At 32.6% G+C, this 24,872-nt stretch overlaps 1 protein-coding gene across 1 annotated transcript; it reads right to left on the reverse strand.

Moving 5' to 3' along the window:
* Window positions 1-440: 440 nt before the first annotated feature.
* On the reverse strand, window positions 441-23,901 carry LOC106105653 (glycine receptor subunit alpha-4). The gene is made up of 11 exons (XM_013286077.1): window positions 23,766-23,901; window positions 15,527-15,630; window positions 10,153-10,229; window positions 9,602-9,701; window positions 7,744-7,898; window positions 5,695-5,850; window positions 4,460-4,600; window positions 3,756-3,985; window positions 3,094-3,234; window positions 1,370-1,570; window positions 441-810 (listed from the first exon to the last, which is right to left on the reverse strand). The coding sequence occupies exons 2-11, from the start codon at window positions 15,568-15,570 to the stop codon at window positions 664-666; spliced, it is 1,392 nt and encodes a 463-aa protein (XP_013141531.1). The 5' UTR covers window positions 15,571-15,630; window positions 23,766-23,901; the 3' UTR covers window positions 441-663.
* Window positions 23,902-24,872: the final 971 nt, after the last annotated feature.

Raw genomic sequence — 24,872 nt, forward strand, 5'->3', positions numbered from 1 at the left:
TAACATAAATAAATTTTGATACATAAATTATAAATTGACTAATATAACAATTTAAATATAATCTATTATTCCTATTTAACAGATTGTGCTACTTATATGAAAATCATTAAAGTTTTCAGTTTGTACAAACATTTTTATGTGCGATATTTACAATGTCTTAGAGAAAACAATATTAATAACATTTTAAAATGACATTAAAATAAACCGATAGTAACTTTAACTGACGCTTTTCTCTCACTCTAATCGAGTCATTTCTAAATTAAATCGAGTAAAAATAATTTTGTGCGTATATTTTAAAAGCCAAAGATATTTAAGAAATATAGACTAGGCATAGTGTACAAAATGTTTTCACCGGTACATTAGTTGTTATAAAATAAACTAAAAACGTGTAACAAAATAAAATATAAACATTTAAATATTATTTAGTTACATGTATTGGCTTTTTAAATACAACTAATTACCTAGACAGGACAATCAATAGATAGCGTTAGTGAAATTATGTGTAATATTTTAAATGAAGTGTCAAATATGCCTACTCTATATATGTTTAATCTCTTTGTTAAGCCATTGTGCTTACGCTTAAGTTTCTCTCGCCTATGACATATTCTTTTTTACATTTTTAACGTCATCGCCAGGTAAGAAAGGTGTCAAGGATGTGAATTGTTATGAGGTCTTTGTCTTGAGCAGGAGGACGGGCCAGTACATGGTGACGAACAATAGAAAGAGTGCGGGGAACACGACCCGCGACAGCTTGTCTATCTCCCGCCACAGGACGCGCTCCTGACCCGTGTCCGCGTCTAACCAGGCCACCTGCCGATAGTGTACTCTCCACTATATGTTTCTTATTATCAAATGGATGCAACTCAGATAATTGTAAATGGTGTTATGTTCAGGATTAAAGATTGCGTTTTTTTTGTAGTTGTAAAAATTAGTTAATGGGTGAGCAAAATTTAACTTGTTGGAGAAGTTTCAGATTTAAAAATCACTAGTGATTTATAAGCGTAATTTCTTAATTTCTTGACTATCTTTCATCTTATATCGGGTAATTATAGTTCACCACTGAGAGGCTCTCAGCCTACCCTAAGTAAGGGTTGACTAGACTTTAGTCAACCACGCTGGCCTACTACGGGTTGACATGGCATATATCTTTGAATTTCTTCTCTGATATGTGCAGACAACATGATGTTTCCCTTTACCAGAACGTTGGGTAAATTATGAACATATGAAATTCAGAAAACGAAAGTCTCATTAGTATGGTGGGATTCTTACCCAAGATCCGTAGATTATAAGTCAAGTGCTTAAACCCTTGAGCCACCGATGATGATGATGATGATGATGATGATGTTATCGTAAGATATTCAACACTTACTTGTAATATGCTCTGTCGTCGTTCAACCCCCACCAGGTGTGGGGTAGGCGCGGTGGGGGTGGTGTGCAGCGCGGGGGCGGGGGCGGGGGCGGCGGCGGGCGGCGGCGAGGCGGGGGAGGTGAGGTCCACCTTGCGACAGCGCACGCCGCCGCCCTCCCACGCCGCGACTGTCCCGCAAGAACCTTTCTCACCATTCAATCGCTGGAACGATGATAGTAAAATTATTTGCTAAATTGTAAGTTTTGGAATAAGTCTTCTATATCTATATGAATATCTATGTATATAAAAGAAAGTCGTGTTAGTTAGACTATTTAGTTATAACTCAAGAACAGTTTACCGAATATTAGCGAGGAGGACGGACATAGATACGATTTATTTCTATATGTATTTGATTCACGCAAAAACTATTGGGACGATTTTAAAAAATATTTCACCGTTAGAAAGGTAATTTATCTGTGAGTAATATAGGCTATTAAATTTTTTCATTTCTTTGTTATTTTTTAATTCCCCTCGGACGGAGTCGCGGGCATAAGCTACTTACAAATAGAAAAGATTTGTATTTTTGATCTAATTCCTTCACCATTAAAAAGCTGCGTTATCACTGAGTAACATAGTGTACATTTTTTTTAATTTAACATGGATGAAGTGGCGAAAAACAACTAGTTTATTATAAAGTTAGGTATGGGCAATCCCGTAGACATCTGTAAGAAATTCTTACTTAACTTAGTCCAACCATGCCGGGATAAAAGAGAGAGGTTTTTACATATATTTCAATGTTGTAAGGAACGCTCTTGATAAAACTATCATAGTTTAACAAAAAAAAACATACAGACGAATTGAGTACCTCCTTCTTTTGGGAAGTCGGTCAAAAAGCGCTCTTAAGATAATTTAAAACCCATGAGTTATTTGTGTGTGTTAAAAATATCACAGATTTCGTCGTATTTAAAAGCAGTATAACATTTTAATTTGTAAGAAATGACATATATTACATTTAAATTGTTTTTGAATATGATGTTTACAATTATTTACTAAACAGTCTAGGAACAACCTAATAAGATATTTAAATCAACAAGTTTAATCAATTGTGATTATTTAACAAACGAGAGGTAATTTATTAAACATTGAAAAGTAGACGGTATCGTAACTTCGGTTAATTAAGCGAAAATTATTCCAGTTAATCAAAACCGTTACGTAATTATAGAAGTTTACGTAATAAAAATGTATTAAACTAGCTGTTCCTGTGCGACTTCATCCGGATAAAATTATGAAAATTTTATTTTATTGTTTACATGTGTCGAATTATCAATTGCAAATATCAAAATGACGTGACGATGGCAACCTTGCTTCCTTGATGTTGGCAGCAACTGGTCTCTTTTCCCTCATTAGGGTTTTTATCCAAAATATTTACCCCCTAAATTTAATGGCGTGAAAATATATAGCCTAAAGCGCGTAAGTGTAAGGCTTTTTATTAAAAAAAAGGATTACTCAAAAACATGCTGTAATTGCTGACATCTTAGGCAACAAAGTATGTGTTTACGCTTTATTATAATAGTATAGATAGATAAAGTTCAGCACTCTGTTAAACGTAAAGGAAGTATATATGAGGGCGTGGTAGTGCCCCTTGAGTCGAAAAACGAAAAATATTTTTCTAATCCATAGCAGAGCAATTTCTTACTAAGAACTTTGTATTAGATTTTATCAAAATTAAAGTGAAAATATATTACCACTGGTATAATTCTGGGCATCGATTCTTGTGCTTTCGTTTTATTCATCTGATATTGTTTGTCCAATACTTTGACGACCACGAATTCTCCAAGCGCCGCGAATACAAACATCATGCAGCCAGCCATCCATAAATCTAGTGCCTGAATAAATAGATATTAAATTGCTTTGTTTATCTATCAATAATGTTATGACAAATAAATATTATAACTAATTGCTAATTTGATGAAAGTTTTTTACATTGGTAGAGCACGCTTAAACATCTTAACAACACAGAAGACAGCCGTGAAGTGAGAGCAATTCCGCGTTTCGTCTGATGAATGTGGTGCCGGAGGACAGTTTTGGTCCTTTTTACTTTCCACTCTTTTTCTTATGAGAAAAGATGGGAAGGGAAAGTAGATTTGACGGCGGAGGAGACGCATAGGAAGGGGAAATATCCTCTTCATGTGCGTCTCCTCCTCCGTCGGATAAGGGTAGGCAACGCATCCGCTATTGCGAATGTTTATGGGCAGCGGTCGCTTCGCCATTTCGGCGGTTATAGGTGGTCGCTTGCTCGTTTGCCACCTTTATAATAAGAAAAAGAAAGAATTGCTCGCAGTATTAAATAGACACTTATGGACTTTACATCTAAAGAGGCATTGAAAGATAAAGAATTTAAACTTACCTTAACATAAGCAACTGGTGGAATGTCAGCTCTCAAGCCAGTGAACATGGTGACCAATGTCAACATGCAAGTGACGAGCAAAGTCACACGGCCAGGTATAGCGTCCAGGTCTAACCAGAAACTGAACCAAGATAACATAACGACAAGAGACGAAGGCGCAAACGTCTGGATCAAATGATGACCAATTTGTCGTTCAAATCTGAAGTACACAACCAATCTAGAATAGTTTCCTGCAAGAAATGTATTCAATTTCCTTTATTATTTGATTATGGGTAACCTTATTTAATTAAATTGTTTATTAGTATTGCTTTCTTATTAAATATTTTACAGCTAATTGTGTAGGCTCTCAGATTCATAGAAAAACTGTAGTATAAATCACAATTTGTCTAAATTTTAGATTGTATTTAAGATTCTAGGAAGTCATAAAATATATTCTAACTAAATCACTAATTAAACTCAAAAAATGCATGTTTTCGATAACAAAAAGCTCTATTCTGTTAACAGGCTTTTCTACACAAGTATTCGATAAACAAAATCATAAAAGAAGACGGTACCAGGAAATAATTTGTAATTCTTGAAGTTCAACAAAAAGGGTCTTAAGGGTTAACTTGTTCTAACTTGTTTAGGGAGATGCATACTTATAGTTTTTGACGAGTAAATTCTATAGACATATTGAATCTTTCTCACATATCTTTTATACTCACCATCCTTATCGATCATGTATCCATTGGTCTCTTCCAGTCGCAGCGGCTCCCCGATGTGGTACTGCAGCAGTTTGAGCTCCGGGTTGATGGTCACTCCTGCGTCGCTCCAGCGGAAACGAACCTTTTGATTACTATACGAAACTGAAAAATACATTAACTTAATTGTTATTTCATATCTAGCTATCTATACTATTATAATAAAGCGTAAACACACACTTCTTTGTTGCTTAAGATGTCAGCAATTACAGCATATTTTTGAATAATTCTTTTTTAAAAAAGCCCTACACTTACGTCATGCTTTAGGCTATATATTTTCACGCCATTAAACTTGGGGGATAATATTTTAGATAAAAAATCTTAATGTGGGAAAGAGATAAGATGCTGCTAACATCAAGAAAGTAAGATTGCCAAAGTTTGTCATGTCATGTCATTTTGACATTTGCAATTGATAACTTGACACATGTAAACAATGAAATAAAATTTTCATAATTTTACGCGGATGCTGTCGCACGGGAACAGCTAGTTACTTAATACAATAAAACATAAACAAACACTACTTAGTTATATAGGATGTCTTTGAATAATTATTTTTTAATAAAAAGCTCTACACTGACATGAAAAAACCGTCATGTCGGAAACGAACAAAAACTACTAAGTGACAACATGAAGGAAGTAAGGTTGCCATGGGAACGGTAATTGTTATCCAATATCAATGGCTGCCTCTGTCATTTTTGCGTTTAAATGTTGACATTTCACAAATGTAAACAATAAAATAAAGTTTTTAGAATTCCATGCGGATGAAGCGTCACGGGAACGCCTCGATTTTTATAAAGGTCAGTAGCAAATAGCTTTCGTTCAAATGATAATGTTTGCTAATATAGTTCGGTAAAAAACATTTCAAGATGCTCTAAGAAATCTTGCTTTAAAAAATTATCACTATATAGATAAATCAAACAGCCATGTCAAGATACGGTTAGGAAATCTTTATAAAACATGTTTAAAAACGTGGAATTTCAAAAAAATCAGGGAATTCCAATAGGGTAGATACAAACATTTCAGAATGTATCTTTATTAAGCTTAATCTGACGAATAAATTGGCGAATTTGAGGCGACGAGGCATATATTTAGCGTCGATCACGACATGGGGCAGTTTTCAGTAGACGAGGACTTTGAAGTATAACTTTTAAGTATGTTAAAACACGTAATGTTACTAGAATGGATATGCGTATACTCACAGCTCTCTATGTAAATGGGACAGGATTGTATATCCATGGGATAAAGCTGGAACTCCATCTGACAGGCGATGATGGCGTGCATCCTCGCCGCGTAGCGCACCGTCTGGTTTCTATACAACGTCACTGACGAGAACTTGTGAGTTAGCTCCGCTATTTCTGTAAGAGACGTTTAAATTAACAGAATAAAGTAACTAAATGACATTATTGCAAGTGAGTATTGTATCGGAAATTATTTTAAAATTATTTATATATTTTGCTTTAAATAAGGTGAAACTGAAGTGACACAAATTATGAATTGTGTACTTATTGTTGTTCTCATTTACAATGTGATATCATTTATTTGTAAACTTTATGTTATACTTGAATATAAAATTGTTATGTGCAAAGTACAGACATAAAATATTGCATGACACACAAATATGAATAACATGTGATTTAAAACGTAACTTATGAGTGTCATTGAATTTACAAACAAAATAGATTTTTACTTCTTAAAGTAATTTACCAATGACATGTAAGATAAAATTTTTAATAATTCCCTCCCTTAAAGTCTTGGAAATTATAATTAAGGAAGATGTAAGAAGGTTCGTTATATTCATCCGGGATGAACCTAATTATGATCGTAGAATAAGTTATGATAATTTGCGGGCACTAGTTACATATAAATGTGTAGAAAGAAATCTTACGAATATCAACTAAACATCAAAGGAATAACCAATAAAAATAAATGAAATGGATTTTCACGGTCTAGATCTCGAGAGAGTGCCAAGGAGAGTGGTCGCGACCCTCAGGAATGAGGAAACGATCCGGAGAGAGAGAGAGAGAGATCTCGATTATTTAGCTAATCAATTGAATTTAATATTATCACCCTTATTAACGTTTTTTTAATTAAATCTTAGAAGTTGCTTTTTTAATAGATTACACGGATTAAATGCAGACCCTTAATAATTGAACACATTATTGTTCTGTGTGATTGTTAGCTTATTAGTATATAGTATACAAAAATGTGTTACGTTTACTTTGATGTTATTTTAATAGAAAAAGTGAAAAGGTATAAATGATAGTGCGTTTCATTGTGAATAATGCAATATCTCTCAGTTATCGTACCGGCCGAATGAAGACAAAAGTGGCACGCTCCTCCTAAAATTAAAGAGAAAAGTGAGAAGCAAATAAGTACAAGCGAAAGAATTTAAATTTGTCAAGAACATTCCTGATAACTAAAATAACAGTAAAACTACTTTTACGATCACATTCCGTTTCATCAATCCATATTCTAACTTTTTTTTAATTATAAGAAACAATAAAAGCAAAGGCATAGAAAGTAGAGAAGTATCTAAAAATTAAGTTACCGAAAAACCTATTAGTTCCGATTCAAGCAGCTATTTAAGTCAAGGTTATAATGAATTTGGTTCGTTATTAAATATAGAAAAGGCGGAAATTATATCATTCAAAGTTTTAATGGGCGCGCTTCCAAATGAAAGAAGATTGGCGCATAGCAGAAGGGTGACCTTCAAATTTTCGTTGCAGGTGAAATTTCAAAGTTAATGTCGAAACTATGATTCCATTATCATAACCATGCGCTTACGAAGAATTATATTCAGAATTGGGATAAATTCGCTGAACATTGTAAGATACATAGGACTGTTAGCAAATAAGAAAATGAGTATATAATTTTGTTTATTAATTTAATATTAGAAATAGATATTATTCCTTTCAAGGAGCTTATAAATGTCCAAATGAGACCGCAGGGATTAGAGTCCGTCTTGTAAAAGCTTGCCTCTAGGCTACGGAAGATACCAATTTAGATAGGATTTGCCGTTTTACCATATTAGAGATCGGTCCGTCGAAACACTCAAGGAGTTCTCAAGGCATACAAATGAGTATTTTTTATATAAACATCTAAGATATATTCATGAAACTGAATTATTCAAATAAGAGTTTTGATGTATTTGAGACATGTATTACATTTGTTTATGACTACTAAATAATTCTTGGAAAACTTCAAGCTTTAGCCTGCACAGATTTGGGCCGCAAGTTAGGGACATTTACCTGTGACTTTAGAGTTCAAGAAGTAAGGATCTGGATGCCAGAGGTTGTCAAAGAACTCCGGCGGCAGAGTGACGTGGTCATCGCCTTCCTCGAATATATCATCAGGCAGTTGTAGGCGGCTCTCACTCCACGTCTGTCTTATGAACATGTCCACTCTGAAACACATTTTATGGAAATAGTTATTTAATAGTACATTGTTGACATTTCGCTATAATAAGAAAGTCAGTATTAAGTTAGAAGGCATCAGACGATCCTATTGCTATGACTTTAACAGACTTGATTAAACGGGTGTCCATCCACCATGATTTTAGTTTATTTAAAATAGTTATTTTGTTTATTGAAAATAGTGTGTTTACAACCACGGTCCGACTAAGACTTCTGTCTGCGACAATTTAAAATGTTAAGCCAATTTTAATGAGTTCCTCTCAGCTCAGTTGAAATGACATTTTATGTAGTGTTTGAACAATAAAGACATGGCAAAATGTTTGAAAGTTTTATATCTTCAAAATGTTATACCCATCTTCATACTTAATGTTACCATGCGCCATTTACTTTCAATTGTACCTGATATTAAATGTGTATTCGACTATAAAACAGCTCGTTTCATTGTTTATGATATGTGAAAAAGTCCTTGAAATTACTTGGTAGCCAGTATTGTAGATTTCGGTTGCAACGTTTTCATTTAAGTTTCAATACAAGAGATCAACCAACATTTGAAAAGAGATGTTTTCGTTCCCTTCTTTTTTATCGGTTTTTATGTAAAAATCAATCACAATACTAGCCATTTTTTGTTACGATTAGCAACTTTCCATGATTTAAAATTATTCTTTCAAACATTTTTTCCATCACTAGAAGAAAATCTAAGAACAATTTTACTTAGTATTCAAAATTTAATACCGTAATTCACATAAACGTCAGAAACTTGCGAATGAATCCTGTCTTATGATGGTTTAATACATATTTGTTTTAGGTACTGATTATGTCAGCTACTGTCTAAACTAAATATTGACGGGGACTCAACTATGTTTCAATAAAGCTACCTAAAGTATACACAATCATCAAACTTATTTGATGAAGTATTTGTTTAGTGAACTGGGAAAAAATAATTAATGTTGAAACCTATATAAAGGTTGGTTAAATGATTGCGAGATTGCGAGAGAAAAAAGAATGTAGCTGCGATGCTGTATTATTTCGTTTATCTTTTGTTTTCATTCCAATTCCGTAGACTTAAATAGAAATCGCGTACTAAAGTCGTTTATGTTAACTTAAACGTAAAAAAAAGAAAACCACGCTCACTGTTCCATTAATAAATTTTAATTCATGACACTAACTTTATTTAACATGAAACTTTTGCTTTGTTTCAACCTGCTATAACATAATTATTTTCCATTGTCTACTGCGTCATTTTGTTTGACGTCAACTATGACATAAACCCTTAATGTGAAATGTTAAAAAAGTAAACGTTATTATCATAAAAAACATTACTAAGTGACTTTTAATAAGAAAATGGTTCATTTCTCTCCTTTACTTAGACTTTCAACGTAATAACTTTTAGTGATATTTTCATACTTGGCGAGAAAGCGCCTAAAGTATTTATGTTTTTTATTGTAATGCATCTTAAAAGGCAGTTTCTTTTGTTCTAGAACCTTCAGACCTCCATCGTAGATCGTAATTACATTTTTTAACGAAATAATTAAATTTCTCTCGAAGTATACTTAGTACAGTTTCTAACTAATATGCCATGGTAACAGTAAGGTCGTGTGTGGTCTGCAAAAAATATATTTCTATAACTATTTTGTCAAAGACGATACTATGCATAAATGAAGGGTCTTAGCAGTGAAATCCCACTGTAAATTACCTGAAATCCATGTCCTCGACGTTAATAGAGTTGACATCTACAACGTAGATACTAAACTCCACGATAACGGGCTGCCCCTTTCGTGACGGCGGTCTCATCTCTGTAAGAAAGAAGTCTTAACATAAGTTCGTGGTAGTCACAATTTCCGTATATTTAATATATGTATTAGAGTCTAGGACTGGCATTAGGGTAGGCCGAAATTAGGCGACAGCTCGAGGCGCTGGACGGAAAAGGCGCCACAAGTCTGCTGATTCCACAATTTCACATAAAATTGTTAATTGAACACCTCATCCCAACCACAGAGGTTTAAAAAAAGGGGGCAACGTAAAATTCGTCATGAATGTTGTGGTGTGTATGTGGGTATGCCAATAATAATGTACCGTCAGTATTGCTAATAATAAATCAGTCCAGTACCAACCGCCGTTTCATTAACACCCCTACATTACATTGGCGACAAGGATTTTAATTTTAATAGTAAACCCGCAAAGTATTTCGCGAAGAGGACGTGCGTCTCCTCAATAAGACAAGAAGAAGAATATAACAGTAAATACCTTTAACATAATTCTCCGGCAGCACCACTCTCGGCTTCAAAGTATGATTCCTTTTTGACACGACGTCATTACAAAGCCTGAAACAAAATATTTCTCGTTGAATAAATTGGCTTCTTATTAGAATCTGAGTAAATATGTCGTTACCTCAGCCTTCATCCTTATCCTGTCATTAGGACATATTTATAACAGCTCTTTTCGTTTATCTAATATCAAAGGCAGTTCAAATAATTTGAAGTAAAAACGTTATTGAACATATTTCAAACATTTAATATTATAAGTAAACATAGATCTAATAAAAGTTAACAGGTTGTTCCTAATTTAAAACATTCAAGAAAAACAAACTATAATATGTTACTTTACTATTTAGCTTTTCGTAATAATTTAGTTTAAAACAATATGAGACTAATAGTAATTCAACTCTAACAATATTTAAACCACAAACTTATTCATAAACAAGATTAATGGCATGTTTTAGTTTATTCACAATCGTAGACTTAAAGTTTAATCGTATAAATAGCAATTTAAAGTTCAACAATGTTGAAATGAGGGTAATCGCGAAATTTTAAAGGCACGGACTATGACGTCAATGGTAGTTATTTGCTAACATAGCGTGCGCTCATTCAAATAATACTAGCGTTCTTGTGACCTGAAGCACCCGGTCATTGTTGTCTTTAATGCAGCTTAACTCGCGGCTGTAATGCAAAGGGGTAGATACAAAATACCAATGTTCATATATCTGGCTGATGAGACTTGCTGTTTGACAAATAGTTCTGTTAGAAAGTAAAGAAAATTTTCGTAGACGTAAAAAAACCACCAAAAAACACTTTTGCAGTATATAAGATAGCAGACAAATGTCGTAGGACAATTTCGACATTGCCCGTTTGTACTATTTGTACTTCAAGAACACTAAATGTCTGCAATTTTTTTTGACATAAATCCGTATTTTTACGTCAATGAAATAAAAACTCAAAACTAAATCTTTCCTTGAACAGTAAACTGAACAAATAAAACACTTTTTAAGCCGCTTTTCTGCATTTGAGCAAAAACAACAGGCACACATACAGGGTGTATTTTAATTATATTTACTAATGACGTAAGAACTGACCAGGCCAAGGCAACGTCATCGATTGCTATATTACTCGCACGCCATTCTATATTTAGAATTAAAAATATTCCTATTTTATGCCGAATGAGTCTACAATGTATTAAAACTGTACCTCTTGTCTTTTTGACGTTTTGTTTGTAAGCCACATGTAAGACTTTAGGGTATTTTGAAAAATATTGGTACAATTATGGAAAAAAAACAAAAAACAATAACGTCCTATTTAAAAAAAATTGCTGTCATACAAAGAAAAATCTATTACAAAGGCCAGCATGTTTTATTAATACAAGGGGACACGCAAGCTGACACTTGATTGAGTGAACCTTTCTGCACATGATATTTTAATCTTTGACGACAAAGATTAATGCTTATTTTATCTATGGTCGAAATTCGTTTATGCTCGAGTGAACATGTCTTAAAATCTATGGAAAGTGAATCTTGACAACTTTTAAAATATTAATTTCATTTTATCTACAATTTTAGTTTAAGGTAATTGAAACGCTTATTAGTAGGTAAATAATGTTACAAACAAACTTGAGAATTCACCTTCATTATACAAATGCTAATTATTAAGGTAAGCCCACTGGCTAATGTGACAGTGGCCAAGTTCAGCTAATAAATTGACAGTAAGTTCAGTACGCTAGGTCTTATCTTAACAACTGGTGTGACCTTAGCTGATAGCGGCAGGCTGATGCTATCCCCAAGGCCACAGCTACTTCGTTGCTAATGGAAAATAATCACGCTCCAGTACTCGCTTAGGAAACATAACTTTACAGTTTAATAACGGTTTAACAAACATTGTCCGTCGTATAACATTTTAGAAATGTTAATTTGTCTACTTATATCTTGTTATTTTAAAAATGAAATCTAAATGGTTGGATGGATGTTTTTATTACATACTAGTTTTTGCTCGCGACTTCCCAACGTTATAGATAGAATGTTAATAGCTGCTGCTAAACTCTGGTTGCGGAATATTCACCGGAACTTTTGAAAAGGTCCTTTATCGGGTGAAAGAAACGGTGTGAGTTGATTACGGTCGCAGCATTTGACACATCGTCTCGGGATTAATCTCACGTGCTGAGATAAATACCTCTTACAGATCTTAACACGGTTGACCTTTTCTTCCTCCATATATTGACGAAACAAAGGATATCAATTATAGCTAACATTTATAGCAAAAAGGACTCTTTACATAAACGTTTTTGAGGTGATTCGTTAAACTCGTCATAGGCCTATATACTAGCCTTAAAATTAAATGAAAATTTTAACAACCGATCTAAAGACATTATGAATAAAACATTGTATATAATAATCACAAACAATATCAACGAAATCATTTTACTAAATTAAATCTTAAAATTCCAATAAAACAAAAGTAAAACTGCACTATTATTATTTCGTAAAATAAATCACTCAGTTTTTAATTATTATTTTTTAAATCACTATTCATATTTACAAAACGGCGCGAACGTGTGGATGACGTCACGCGTGATGCGTCGCCCGTACCTCGCCGCCCTCGCCTCCTTCTTGACCCCGCCGTGCCTGCGTCGTTTCCCGACTGTCCAGGGCGCCAATGTTTTGACACGGAAAACTTAGTATGCGTCTGACTTCTATTGCGTTTTGTTTGATAAAATCCAAAATCTATTTGAATGCGAATTTGTTAACTTCTTGATATAATTCGTATGTCGTTGCTCTTGTACGATAGTACTATTTGATAAATATTGCTGCCTCTTCTTTATTTGCCGATAAACACAACACACACACTAAAATTTTGGTAAAACTGATTTTTTTGAAATAAGAACGCTGTTACATTGCTTGGTTCATATCTTGAACTTGCACTATCATTCGCGCCTAAATCATGTTTTTTTTTTTAAATACAATTTTGTCTAGTGCTGTCTTGGCTGCCAGTACGTTGTTAAATATCCATCCACAATATTTTCCAACTTAACAAATATAATTTTCATGTTACTATTATTATTAATTACCTATCTTATGAAAAATGTCACTATTTAATACTAGTTATGTTTTCACTTTTAAACTAATGAAAATATATTAACAATTGTTGTCAGCGCCATCTATTATCAATGATTGCCTAACCAAGCAAATAAAAAATGTTTATATTTATACACGAGAAGAATTGAGTTCTATTAATAATTTCAAAACTAAAAACGCTTCTAAGTGAAGTAGTGAAGATTTAATAACATAATAAGATTTTCATTTTAATAACATATAAAACACGATACGAAGATCATACATTTTTTTAAGTTATAGAAAGACAAAAGCAACAATCTGTTAACTGCGAAGTCTATTTGCATTTGAATTCGTCGTATATACCCTTCTTAAGTAACCCATTAAGTTAATAGTATTAAATCTTATTTCAAAGATGTTAAAGTCGTGATTTGTTTAACTATTATTGAAGAAGAAAAGACATAAATCAAATTGACAATAGAAGCAGCTCATTCAAAGTCTGGCTGACATTTCCAAGATAACTCAATTAAAAGTAAAAAGTAAACGTAATGCAATGAATAAATCATATCATACTAATCATACTTCATACTAATATTATAAATGCGAAAGTTTAGATGGATGGATGTTTGTTAGCGTTTGTAGCCTAAACGGCAGAACGGATCTCCATGAAATTTGGCACAGATATAGAGCATAGTCTTGAAGAACTCATAGGCTTCTTTTTATCCTGGGAATAGTTACGGTTCCCGTGGGATTCATTAATTTAGTTTTTTATTGTTCAGTCGATCATTCTGTAACTTCAACATATCTTTTTGAAATTTGCCACAGATATAAAACAAAGTCTGGAGTACACATAAGATAAGGTTCATCCCCGAGAAATGTCTGGTTCCCGAAAGATACGTAGTTTTTTGTTATTTATATAGTTCGTATGTTTTCTAATACCACGCGGACGAAGTCGCGGGCAAGTTAGTGTAAAATAAAGAGAACGATTTAGCCATTACCAGTTTTAAATTACTTTAAAACCAATCTAAACGGAAAGTGCTAAAGGTCAATTTACAATAAAAGTTCGTATTTCAGTGACGATGTACGGCCGATATCATTAATTCCCTTCTTATCGCGATAATTCATTTGTCTTCAGCTCTGACCCTGACCTTAGGTAACACAATGTTAACCTTAGCGGCGGTTAATCGCGCTTTATCTTTGTTAAAATCGACCTTTTAAAGGTAAACCGATATAAAATACTTTAAAAAAGTTCTAGCGGATAAATGCAAAGAATCAATTAAATTTATACGAGCCAATAAATCCGCCAAAGGCTTGAAGTAAACGGTAAGAATAAAGTTTTTACTTTCTCAACTTAAATTCTTTTTCACGTGTTTATTACCTAACTAGTGAATTGCTTTAGCTTCTATTGGGTGGTAAAAATATACGTCTAATATAGAGATCATATTGAGAGATAATTTAGTTCTCTAATGACTAAAGAATCGCCTTGAAGATGGACCCTTAATAGGTTCAAGGTACGTGTCGTCACAGGAATATCATACATTAGTTGAGCCTTGTCTAATTCGTTAATTATTTTTTTATAATTTAGTTGAGTATTAATTTCAGAGTATTACAAACTAGCTGTTGCCCACGACTTCTTTCGCGTTGATTTAACTAAATAGTAAAAACATAGCGTATGTTACTAACTGATAAAGTAGTCTTTTAATGTTGTAAGGATTTTTGAAAGCGGCCTAGTAGTTTTTAAGTTATTTCAATACATACAAAAAAATACAAATCTTTTCTCTTTATAATATAAGTATAGATAAATATATTTTTAACGCATCTGTCCTATTGTAATTCTTAACGTACATTGTGACCGAAATCGTGTCTTAGAATTAATTAACTTATAACATAAAAGCTTCTAACTACTAAAGTTACTTGGACACTTTTCAAGAAAAGCTTCCACGTAACGAAACTTATAACAGAATGATTGTAACATTTAGTTGAAATGTATCTCGACTTTATAAAGTGTAGCATTAAATTGCGTTTGAGAAATTGTGTCAGCTTACAACGTGCTCCTCTTTCTGAACATAAATTCGGTGTAGCAAAAGACAAAATACAATGTACTAAAGCTCAAACAAAATAGAAATAAAATGTATTTTTAGAGTTTCTAGAAGTTTAGTATGTTATCATATTTTACTAATATTAGAAATGCGAAAGTTTACTAGAGTTTGTCGCCTAACCTTAAGTGTCTCGATGAAATATGATTTTAATATTTTTACATAAGTTGTTTAATTTATCCAAAGCGTGATTGTCGATGTAACTCACCATATTAAAAAGAACAACGTTGTTGGCCAAGTCCATGTAATCATCTTCAAGTGTGGACACCGGGTCGAAAACTCGACATTGATTCATCCCAACTTAGTATTCATCTGAAAAGAAAATTATTACATTTTTAGTACAAACATAAATCGGCTAAAGTTTAACAAAACTATAATGAGTGGTGTTTGTATAATTTAAATTAATTACTTCTCTTAAAAAGCAAGTGAATTTCTGGTTTGATGTCCGCAAATTTTAACTAACTTAAGTGAATTGATCCTTAAACTTTGCTTTTATGATTTAATGGGTCCTGTGTTATAGATTTACGAAAGTTTGAACGTCCGTAATTACGACGTCAAAAGTTTGAGAAATTCAGATAATCATTTTAGTATAAATAATAGAACGATAATATTTCATTAACCAAATTAAAATGAAATAAATCATTCGTAATAGAGATTTATTTAAGATGTCTATCAAAATGAATTTTTAATTAAACTATGTATATATAAAAAAGTACCATTGATAAAATCTTCTTCATTTGCTGATAAACACACACAATACTGCAAACATTGATAAAACTGAATTGTCAAAATAAAGACGCAGTTACAATATTTGCTTCACATGTTGCACTCTCCTTCGCGCCTAATTTTTTTTTTTCAATACTATTTTGTCTCTTGTTTCCTTGGCGGCCAGTACGATATTAAATACTCATTCATAATATTTTTGCAACGTAAACAATTATAATTTTTTCATTAACTTCCTTATAAAAACATGTAATATTTAATAAAAATATGCTTTAATTTTATAATAATGAAAATAAATTTACAACTGTAGTCAGCGCCATCTATTGTCAATTATTGCGTAAGCAATTATATCAATCGAATTTTGTAACGATATTCAAAATAAATGTGTAAACAATTTAAATGATGCCACGCCAAATTCCAAATTCAAAATAATGTCTGTCAGACTGTAAGCTTTTAACATTCGTTTTAGTATACATCCGTATGTTTTTTTTATATTATGTTCGAATGTAACCAAAAGTTTAACTTATATAATAGGCATTGGCGATACGCGGCCAAGTCTAATATAATATTAATCGGTACGATCGATTTCAATGAGATCGATACTGAAGGAAACCGACCTACTGACCAATAAAATTGTTTTGACGGAGATTGCAAATATTTACATTGTTATTTCAATGCCTTTTTATCTTCCTCATTACCTCATATTACCTTTGACGTTCGACCCTACTCTAAATTAAGAGTAGCTGGCTTTGGTCAACGACATAATGTTGAAACATTTAAGTACGTTTATCGGAGTTATGATATTTGTCTGAAGAACTTCAGGCAACATCTCGAAAGAATGTTCCTACTAAAGTAAAGTAAGGAATTTTGATATCACATTTTATAATAACTAATACAATGTATCCATTAAGTGCCCATGCCATGCCCATAGACATCCGCAATTGCAGATGCGTTGCCTACCCTTATCCGACAGAGGAGGAGACGCACGTAAAGAGAATGTTTCCCCTTCCTATGCATCGCCTCCACCGTCAAATCCACTTCCCATTCCCATCCTCTCCTTATAAGAAAAGGGTGGTAAAGAGAAAGGGACTTAAATTAGGCCTCCGGCACCACATTCATAAGACGAAACACGGAATTGCTTCTATTTCACGCCTGTCTTCTGTGTGGTCGTGGTATTACACCGGGCGTGCCAGCCCATTCGTGCTAAGATGTTAAAGCGGGCACTACCACTTTTTAAAAAACGAAATTGTGATAAATAAACGATTTTGTGTGATGAATTCTCATGCATACTTAAAAAGTTACATATAAAATGTTAATGCATATTTTGAAAGAATTGTAACAGTTTATAAGATCGGAAGATTGTACTCATTGTTTTTATGAAGTTCGTTTGAAACTTCTCCTGAAACAATGTGTCAAAAACAACAAACGAGTCTCTTGTTTTTATTGTGATTATTTCTCGTTATTGCTTTACCCATGAATGTTTCATAAGCCTAACGACAAACGCTTATTTTTCTTTAGCTCGCGGTTATTTCGTTATTTTGGTGCGCCATTTTGTCGCAATTTTTGTAATTTTCGCATTTGTTTCAGAATCCTACATTAATTAAAAGTTGTTTTTGTAACGCGTAATATCTTACATAATAAATTGGAAACGATACAACGAAGCCTAATAAAAATAAATTAATTGTTGTTCAAGACGGTGTTATTTTGAAGAAACACGCAATTTTATCATCGCGCTGTGATGTTCAGGAATGAAATAGAGGTAAAAACAATCGAAAATCACATTGGTACACGGCGGGATTCGATCCCAAGACCTGTAGATGACAAGTCAAGTGCTGAAACTACTGAGCCACCGACACTCAGGTAAAAACAATGGCCAGTGAGTATTTATGTAACATTTCGCGGCACAGATTATAAACTTGACTATTAAACGATTCTTCATGAGTTCACTCTTTTTATTAATATTTTTTTTAATTTCACACTGACGCAGTCGCGAGCAATGTCAAATAATTGTAAAGTATTCTCGCGGTGCAAACACAAGGAGTTGCGCTCCGCAGCTATAAAACAAACAGTCTACGTGCTTTAATAACTTTCAACGCAAATATAACGAAATGAATAAATTACGTTTTTAATTATTATTGGAACTTTTTAATATCAGATACCGTCTATAGTGCTCGCTCATATGCTTGGTTTTAATCCATGTTTTCTATATCGTTCTTTGTTCGTCATTAAATAATTATTACTATTCAAATTCATAATTTTTAAATATTTTCTAACAAACATCTCATTGTTATTCTTTTAAATATTTCTTTACTTCATATTATTCATTCCTTTACTGTTATCAAACGTTTGTATTGCTTTTGTTCTCAGAAGATATGGTTTTCTTTTCCAAATCTATTCCAATTTAAATAGAATGTAGGTTTTTAGCGTCAAATGATCTATTTATTCTTTTTCATTGTACACGAGACGATAAATTACAACTAAAATGGATGTTATCTCCGCTTCGACATATAAAGCTGTGTACACAAGATCTTAAAGTATTTTTTTATCATTTCTTCTATTACATTTTTTATATAAGAAAGGGGGCAAACGAGCGGCGAGAACAAAGATGTGGTCAACGACGCTCAGGGACATCCGCAACACCAGAGGAACTACAGATGCGTTGCCAGCTTTTGAGGAAATTGTAGGCTCACTTAGTAAAGGAAGCTAAGTCGTACTGGATTCGACGTTTTGTATAGAAAATCAATACATGCGATGGCATGCTATAAGATTTTTTTTATATTATAAGGTGGCAAACGAGCAAGCAGTCATCTGAATCACCTTAATCGATGACCCTTCCTATCCGTCTCCTCAAAACCACTTTTCCATCCCATCCTTTCCTTTTAAGAAAAGGTGGACAGAAAAAGGGACTAAAACCAGGATCCGGCATCATACTTCACACCTGTCTTTGGTGTGGTCGTGGCTTTACACCGAGCGAGCCAATCCATTCGTGCAAAGATGTTAAAGCGGGCTACACCACAGTTATGAGATGCATGTTGTTTTGCTCCAATAATTTTATGATTACATCAGTGAAATCAAAGACAGGTTTAAATGGTATTTAGCCGTTAGGTCTCAATAAATTTATCACCCTTAGGCCGCTAGAATATTCAGACCCTAGATAAGGATAGACATTAATTAATTAGTTATATTAACTAAACTAAGAAATATCTAATGATAAAGTTACGTACAGATGAATCCTTATTAGAATTATTCTAAGAGTGTGCGTACATCTTTGGCTCACAACTGTTTAGCCGCTTTCATTACTACTCGATTTTTAGTTATGCAATTAAACAGAACAGAATTGGCTGCAAAACAATCGACAATCGGCAATCCTACAACGAATTTGAGATAGTTTAGTCAAAGATGCGCCTGCTATTAAGATTCTTTTTTTAAATTACGACTGTCTTATGTTTGTAAAAAAAAAAAAAGAAGAACAATAACTATCAAATGTAAATAGTCGAGAAAGTTTGTTTATTTAATAATTCTAACCTCTGACGTCTTTGCGCCATGCGACATGATAGCACGAAGGGCACATCATGCGACATGACATGCAATTGACGTACATATATAAAATATTGTCCGGTATACTGTTTGAAACTATTAAAAAATTAATAACCATGTGATGGTAAAATTCGTGTAAAATTTAAGACAACATTTTAACGCGTATTCAGGCAATATGTCCGTATTTTAGTTACAAACTACGTTTAAAGTTTAACGACGGCCTCAATTTGATTGGACAATCACAATTCAGTAATTATTTTACAAAATTCAAAGGCTAACAATTAACATTTACAAAATACAATTAAATTCAATATACAATTTATTAAAATGATTCTTCAAAAGATAGTTAAAATTATTTTAAAGTCGATAACAGATGACGAAACAAAGGCATAAACCACAAAACTAATTTAGGAAATTTGTAATTTCAAGGAACGGTTCAGAAGTTGTTCTTAGGTTTCCTGAAGAAGGCTTAACGATAGCTTTAATTAAAAGGAACTCTCTGAAGGCTTTCTTTCATATCAAATATTTTATTGTACGACGGCAAAGAAATAAAATTAATTACATTTTACGTAAGAAAAAATTATACATTTAAAATTGTTGTTTAAATAATAGAGAAATAAACAAAAGTATGAAAATCATATATCCAAATATCAAATAATCAGAAGTTTCTTGTCAATCTTTTTATTACTAATCTACTGTCCTTGAATTTGTTTGTTTTGTAACATAATTTTACACTTACAATTTCAATGTGAACACAGCTTTATAAAAATATCTTTAACTTACTAAAATGTTTCTTGTATTACTATGGTTTCTTGTAGCTACAAAAATGCTAAAGAATTTTCACAAAGGATTTAATAAATTGAGTTTCTGTGTAGGTTTAAAGAACAATAAACGAAATAACTGTTCCTTGACCGACTTAACATTTAATATATTTGTATTGACTAAGAAATGATTGAATTTTATGTTACGCGAAGAAATGTAAATCTTTGTTATTGAATTTGACAATCGTTTTTGCTTATAAATTACTTGATTTATCGTTTTGTAGCGAATCCATTTTAATACTATAAAAAATTATCAAGAAAAAACCTCTGAAAATATGTAAAAATTTATATGATCTGCAAGTATGTACAAAGTCCCAATTAAAGGGAATCTGAATTCCCGGCGGCCTCCGGATTTCTGATCAGATTTCATCGGGTTTTTTCACTAAGGGATTACTATCTCGAATATATTCGCTCCAATATTCATAGAAAACACGTATTTTAAACGGTATATTATATGTTTCAAGTTACTCAGACATCTGCAGTAAAAAAACGATTGTGACAAAAAAGTAAACCTTAAATTTAAAGGAAAATATGAAATTGCTAACGCATAAAAATCTACATCTTTTAAGAGAAAATAATATATATTAAATTATACAAATTATAATACAATAGCAATTCTGTATTTTTGTATGAATCGTAACACGATAATTGGGACTATATTAACAGTTATTAGACGAGGAAGTGGATTTTTCCGTAAACCAACAGATTCAATCGTTCATGTGTTCATAACTCATTCTCCACTTGAAGCCACTTTATGTGTAACGACACGATTATCGTTCCGGACGTATGTCCATTCCACCGGGAAACAGCGTAAGCCATGTATAATCGACACCGTTTGCAACTATGGAATTACTCGGACATATATGAAATGCAAAGTTTACGTTTACATGATATAGTTATGTTGTTTGTTTTGACTTCAACAATAATAAATCAGTAAACAACTTTGTTCAAGTACATAGAGTTTTGATTCATAAATAATGGGCGGAATAGACCTTTGAGTATAACAGACGAGGGATACTTAGCTACTCTTAAAAATATTTTTAAAATAGAAAAGCAGAGCGAGTCACGAATAGAACGTTTAGAAGATGTTCATCATCATCAGCTCACTATATGTCCTGACCGAGGGGCTCGGAGCCTACCCTAAATAAAGAGTGACTAGGCCATAGTCAACCAAACTGGCCCAGTGCGGGTTGGTTGACTTCACACATATCTTTGAATTTCTTCGCCGATATATGCAGGTTGCATCACGATGTTTTCCTTCACCGTAAGAACGTCGGGTAAATTATGTACATAGGAAAATTTGAAAAATCGAAAATCACATTGGTATATGTCGAGTTTCGAACCCAAGACCTGTAGATTACAAGTCAAGAGCTTAAACCACTGAGTCACCGACGCTCAGAAAATATTAAGGAGTATGAATGAAGATATAAGAAAATGTATCCTTATCATATTTGTGTATTAAGTAAATTAGACACTATGGGAATATAGTTGATTTATTTGTAAATCTAATAACTGCCATACACGGCCCTGAGGTTACTCGAGCTTCACGTGATCGCTGACGACAGTACGAAAACCCGTCATAAACATAATACAGTGTTAGATCCGCAAATAACTTTGATGGTATTTTTTTCCAAATAAACTGAATATCTCTCCATTTCATCTAAGCCAAGATAAATAAATTGTGCAAACATTAAATTATAACAGTTTTATCATTTGTTTAGCATTTAAACATGTTAAATATTAACTAAGTGTCGCTCGCGACTTCGTCCGCCTATAAGTAAAAAAATAATAAACAATACAGCCTATGCTACTCACAGAAAAAAATATCTTTTTAACGGTGAAAGAATTTTTAAGATCGGCCTAGTAGTTTTTTTTTATTTATTTCAATACATACAAAAATACAAATCTTTCCTCTTTGTAATATTAGTATGGATGTGATTTGCTAATATCTGAATATTTAGTGTAATGTGTCACTGCCTTTATTTAAATACGTAGTAGGGGCTTGATAATATTTAATTTGTTACTGTATACTTTAACCGCTATATAGTTAAAAGAAATTGAATTATTTCAACCCTTTTACTAACTCGCCCTTAAGCCAACATTATAACCTCATTAAACATGAGATATGCAAATTAACGTCGACCTTCACCTACATGTCGATACAAAATTGAACTGACCCTTAATAAGTGGACATTCAACGCAATCATAGACGAGAAGATAATGCGTTATTGCTAACTGATTTTTCACCTCAAGATCCTTATGCTTAAAGTGAACTCAAGTTCCTTGCTTTCATTCAGGTTCTAATAAAAACGTCGAGGTACTTACATTTTATTTTTAGTCCGAAATAAAACCAAGACACTTTAAGGATACTATAACTAAATGTTTCCGTACGGCTTCATCCGCATGAAATTATGAAAATTTTATTTCATTGTTTACATTTGTTAAATTATCAATACCAAATGACAAAATGACATGACATGACAAACCTTGGCAGTCTTGCTTTCTTTATGTGGGCAGCAACTTGTGGTCTGTTTCCCGCATTAGGGTTTTTATCCAAAACATTTACTCCCTAAGTTTAATAGCGTGAAAATATGTAGCCTAAAGCGTAACGTAATTGTAGGGCTTTTCATTAAAAAGAGAATTATTAAAAAATATGCTGTAATTGCTGACATCTTAGGCAACAAAGAAGTGTGTGTTTACGCTTTATTATAATAGCATAGAAGTACTCGTATATATTAAAACTACTTTTTTAGCAAAGCGCTTAAAAAGTGAAAGTTATGAAACGTACACGACAAAAATATTGATCGCATGGCTTTGGAAGTTCATTGTTTCATTTGAAACAATTTTTCCACGAAATCAACGTGCTCACTTCTCTACATAAAATTTTATTGATCAAATATAATATTATCAAATGTTAGCAAAATTGATTCTGAAATAAAACAACATATATTTTAAATAAAAGTTTGTAAACATTATTCTAATAGAAACAAAAATGGGCGGAATTAGATAAACTTTGTATTTACTGAATTTGTTATAAATGTAATTGATTGGAAAAATAATACTAAATAAATGTCGGAATTACTCAATTATCAATGTATCAAATAGCGTCGGAAGACTGAATACAAGACCTAATATTTGTACCAATTTACAGAATTTCTTTTACATACGGTACACGTGTACATAAGTTCATCGAAGGAAAAACATCTAGTTAATATTATTTACAAATTTTCTAAGAAATAGAGAAGGGGTACAGATACAAAATATGTCAAGTGAACAATTTTCCATAAAACTTATCTTGAAAAAAATACTTTTTTGATTTTCTAAATAAAATATGGTTATATTAAATAAAAAATTGAACCTCTCTACCTTTCGAACATGTTCAATCCTCTACGTCACATATTATCCGCGGCTTATGTATTAATTAATAACCAAAATCACGCACAAACAAAAGCTATCGTAGCACTTTTTGTTATATTAGCAGTGGTAGGCGCGAATAGGTCGGGCCCCGCGGTAGTTTTAACTGAAAAGTCGCCGTCGAGCGCGGCTTGCGTGTTTAGTTCCAGACACCCACCGACCGCCGAGGCAGTGGTACTAAACATTTTTTTCATATTTGATAATCAATTATCGTTGACATCTGCGTGTTGGCCTTTTAAATTAATTTCCCTGTTGGGTGCTAAACAAAATTAGAATTGAAATAATTTAAGGAAGCGTCTTGTTGGCATGAAAAATTACAATCTTATTTGTTACATTTATCGCCGTTGCTAAGGTGCAGGAATATTTATTCTTGTTGAATTAATTTTTGGTAAATGCTATTAATGATGATTGATGTAAAAAAGGCGCTTTACCTTATTTCTTTTAACGTTTAGAAAAATAGCAAGAAGATGTTAAATCAAAGAGTTAATAAATAAAAATGTATTTGGTCGTTATACTTGTCACCCGACAGAATTCCGAGGATAAAATTTAACGTAAACCCGAACGACTGAATGGATTTTGATGCGTAAGATGTAAATCGGTTTTCATTCTTTTAATCTCATAGTGATAATTACTCCAGGTTTTAATGTTTTAATTAACAAATAGTAACTCAAAAGAGTACTTCGTAGCAATGACCAGACGCCGTCTGGCCTGATATTTCTTTCCTAGCACCTCCTAAACATCTTTGACAGAGCGCACAGATTAAATTTATAATACAGGCTTTGATTTATCACTAGTCAAATTAATTAGAGTTTAAAATTAGAATAATTCTCTATACTAATTTATCTGGCAATAAGAATGTAATTTATTATCTTAATAGAACATTCATTTTCTGAACGAATTACACTCCAGTTACTCCGAAATTCAACTTGGGTACAATTTTTCGGTTCGAAAGTTTCGAGTTAAAGTATAAGAAAGTTTATGATTTATAATTTTATAGACTTATATAGAGTTGGGATTTCTCAAGGAAACTTTTTAAACGTTTGGCAATTAAGGTTTTTA

This window comes from Papilio polytes, unplaced genomic scaffold, assembly GCF_000836215.1.
Source record: "Papilio polytes unplaced genomic scaffold, Ppol_1.0 DF822733.1, whole genome shotgun sequence".
NCBI classification, from domain to species: Eukaryota; Metazoa; Arthropoda; class Insecta; order Lepidoptera; family Papilionidae; genus Papilio; species Papilio polytes.

Coding starts and splice junctions, on each gene's coding strand:
- LOC106105653 (XM_013286077.1), bottom strand. CDS start 15,570: ATGATTACATGGACTTGGCCAACAACGTTGTTCTTTTTAATATG. Junction 9,702..10,152: donor GCCGGAGAATTATGTTAAAG/GTATTTACTGTT, acceptor TCTTTCTTACAG/AGATGAGACCGCCGTCACGA. Junction 4,601..5,694: donor TCCCATTTACATAGAGAGCT/GTGAGTATACGC, acceptor TGTATTTTTCAG/TTTCGTATAGTAATCAAAAG.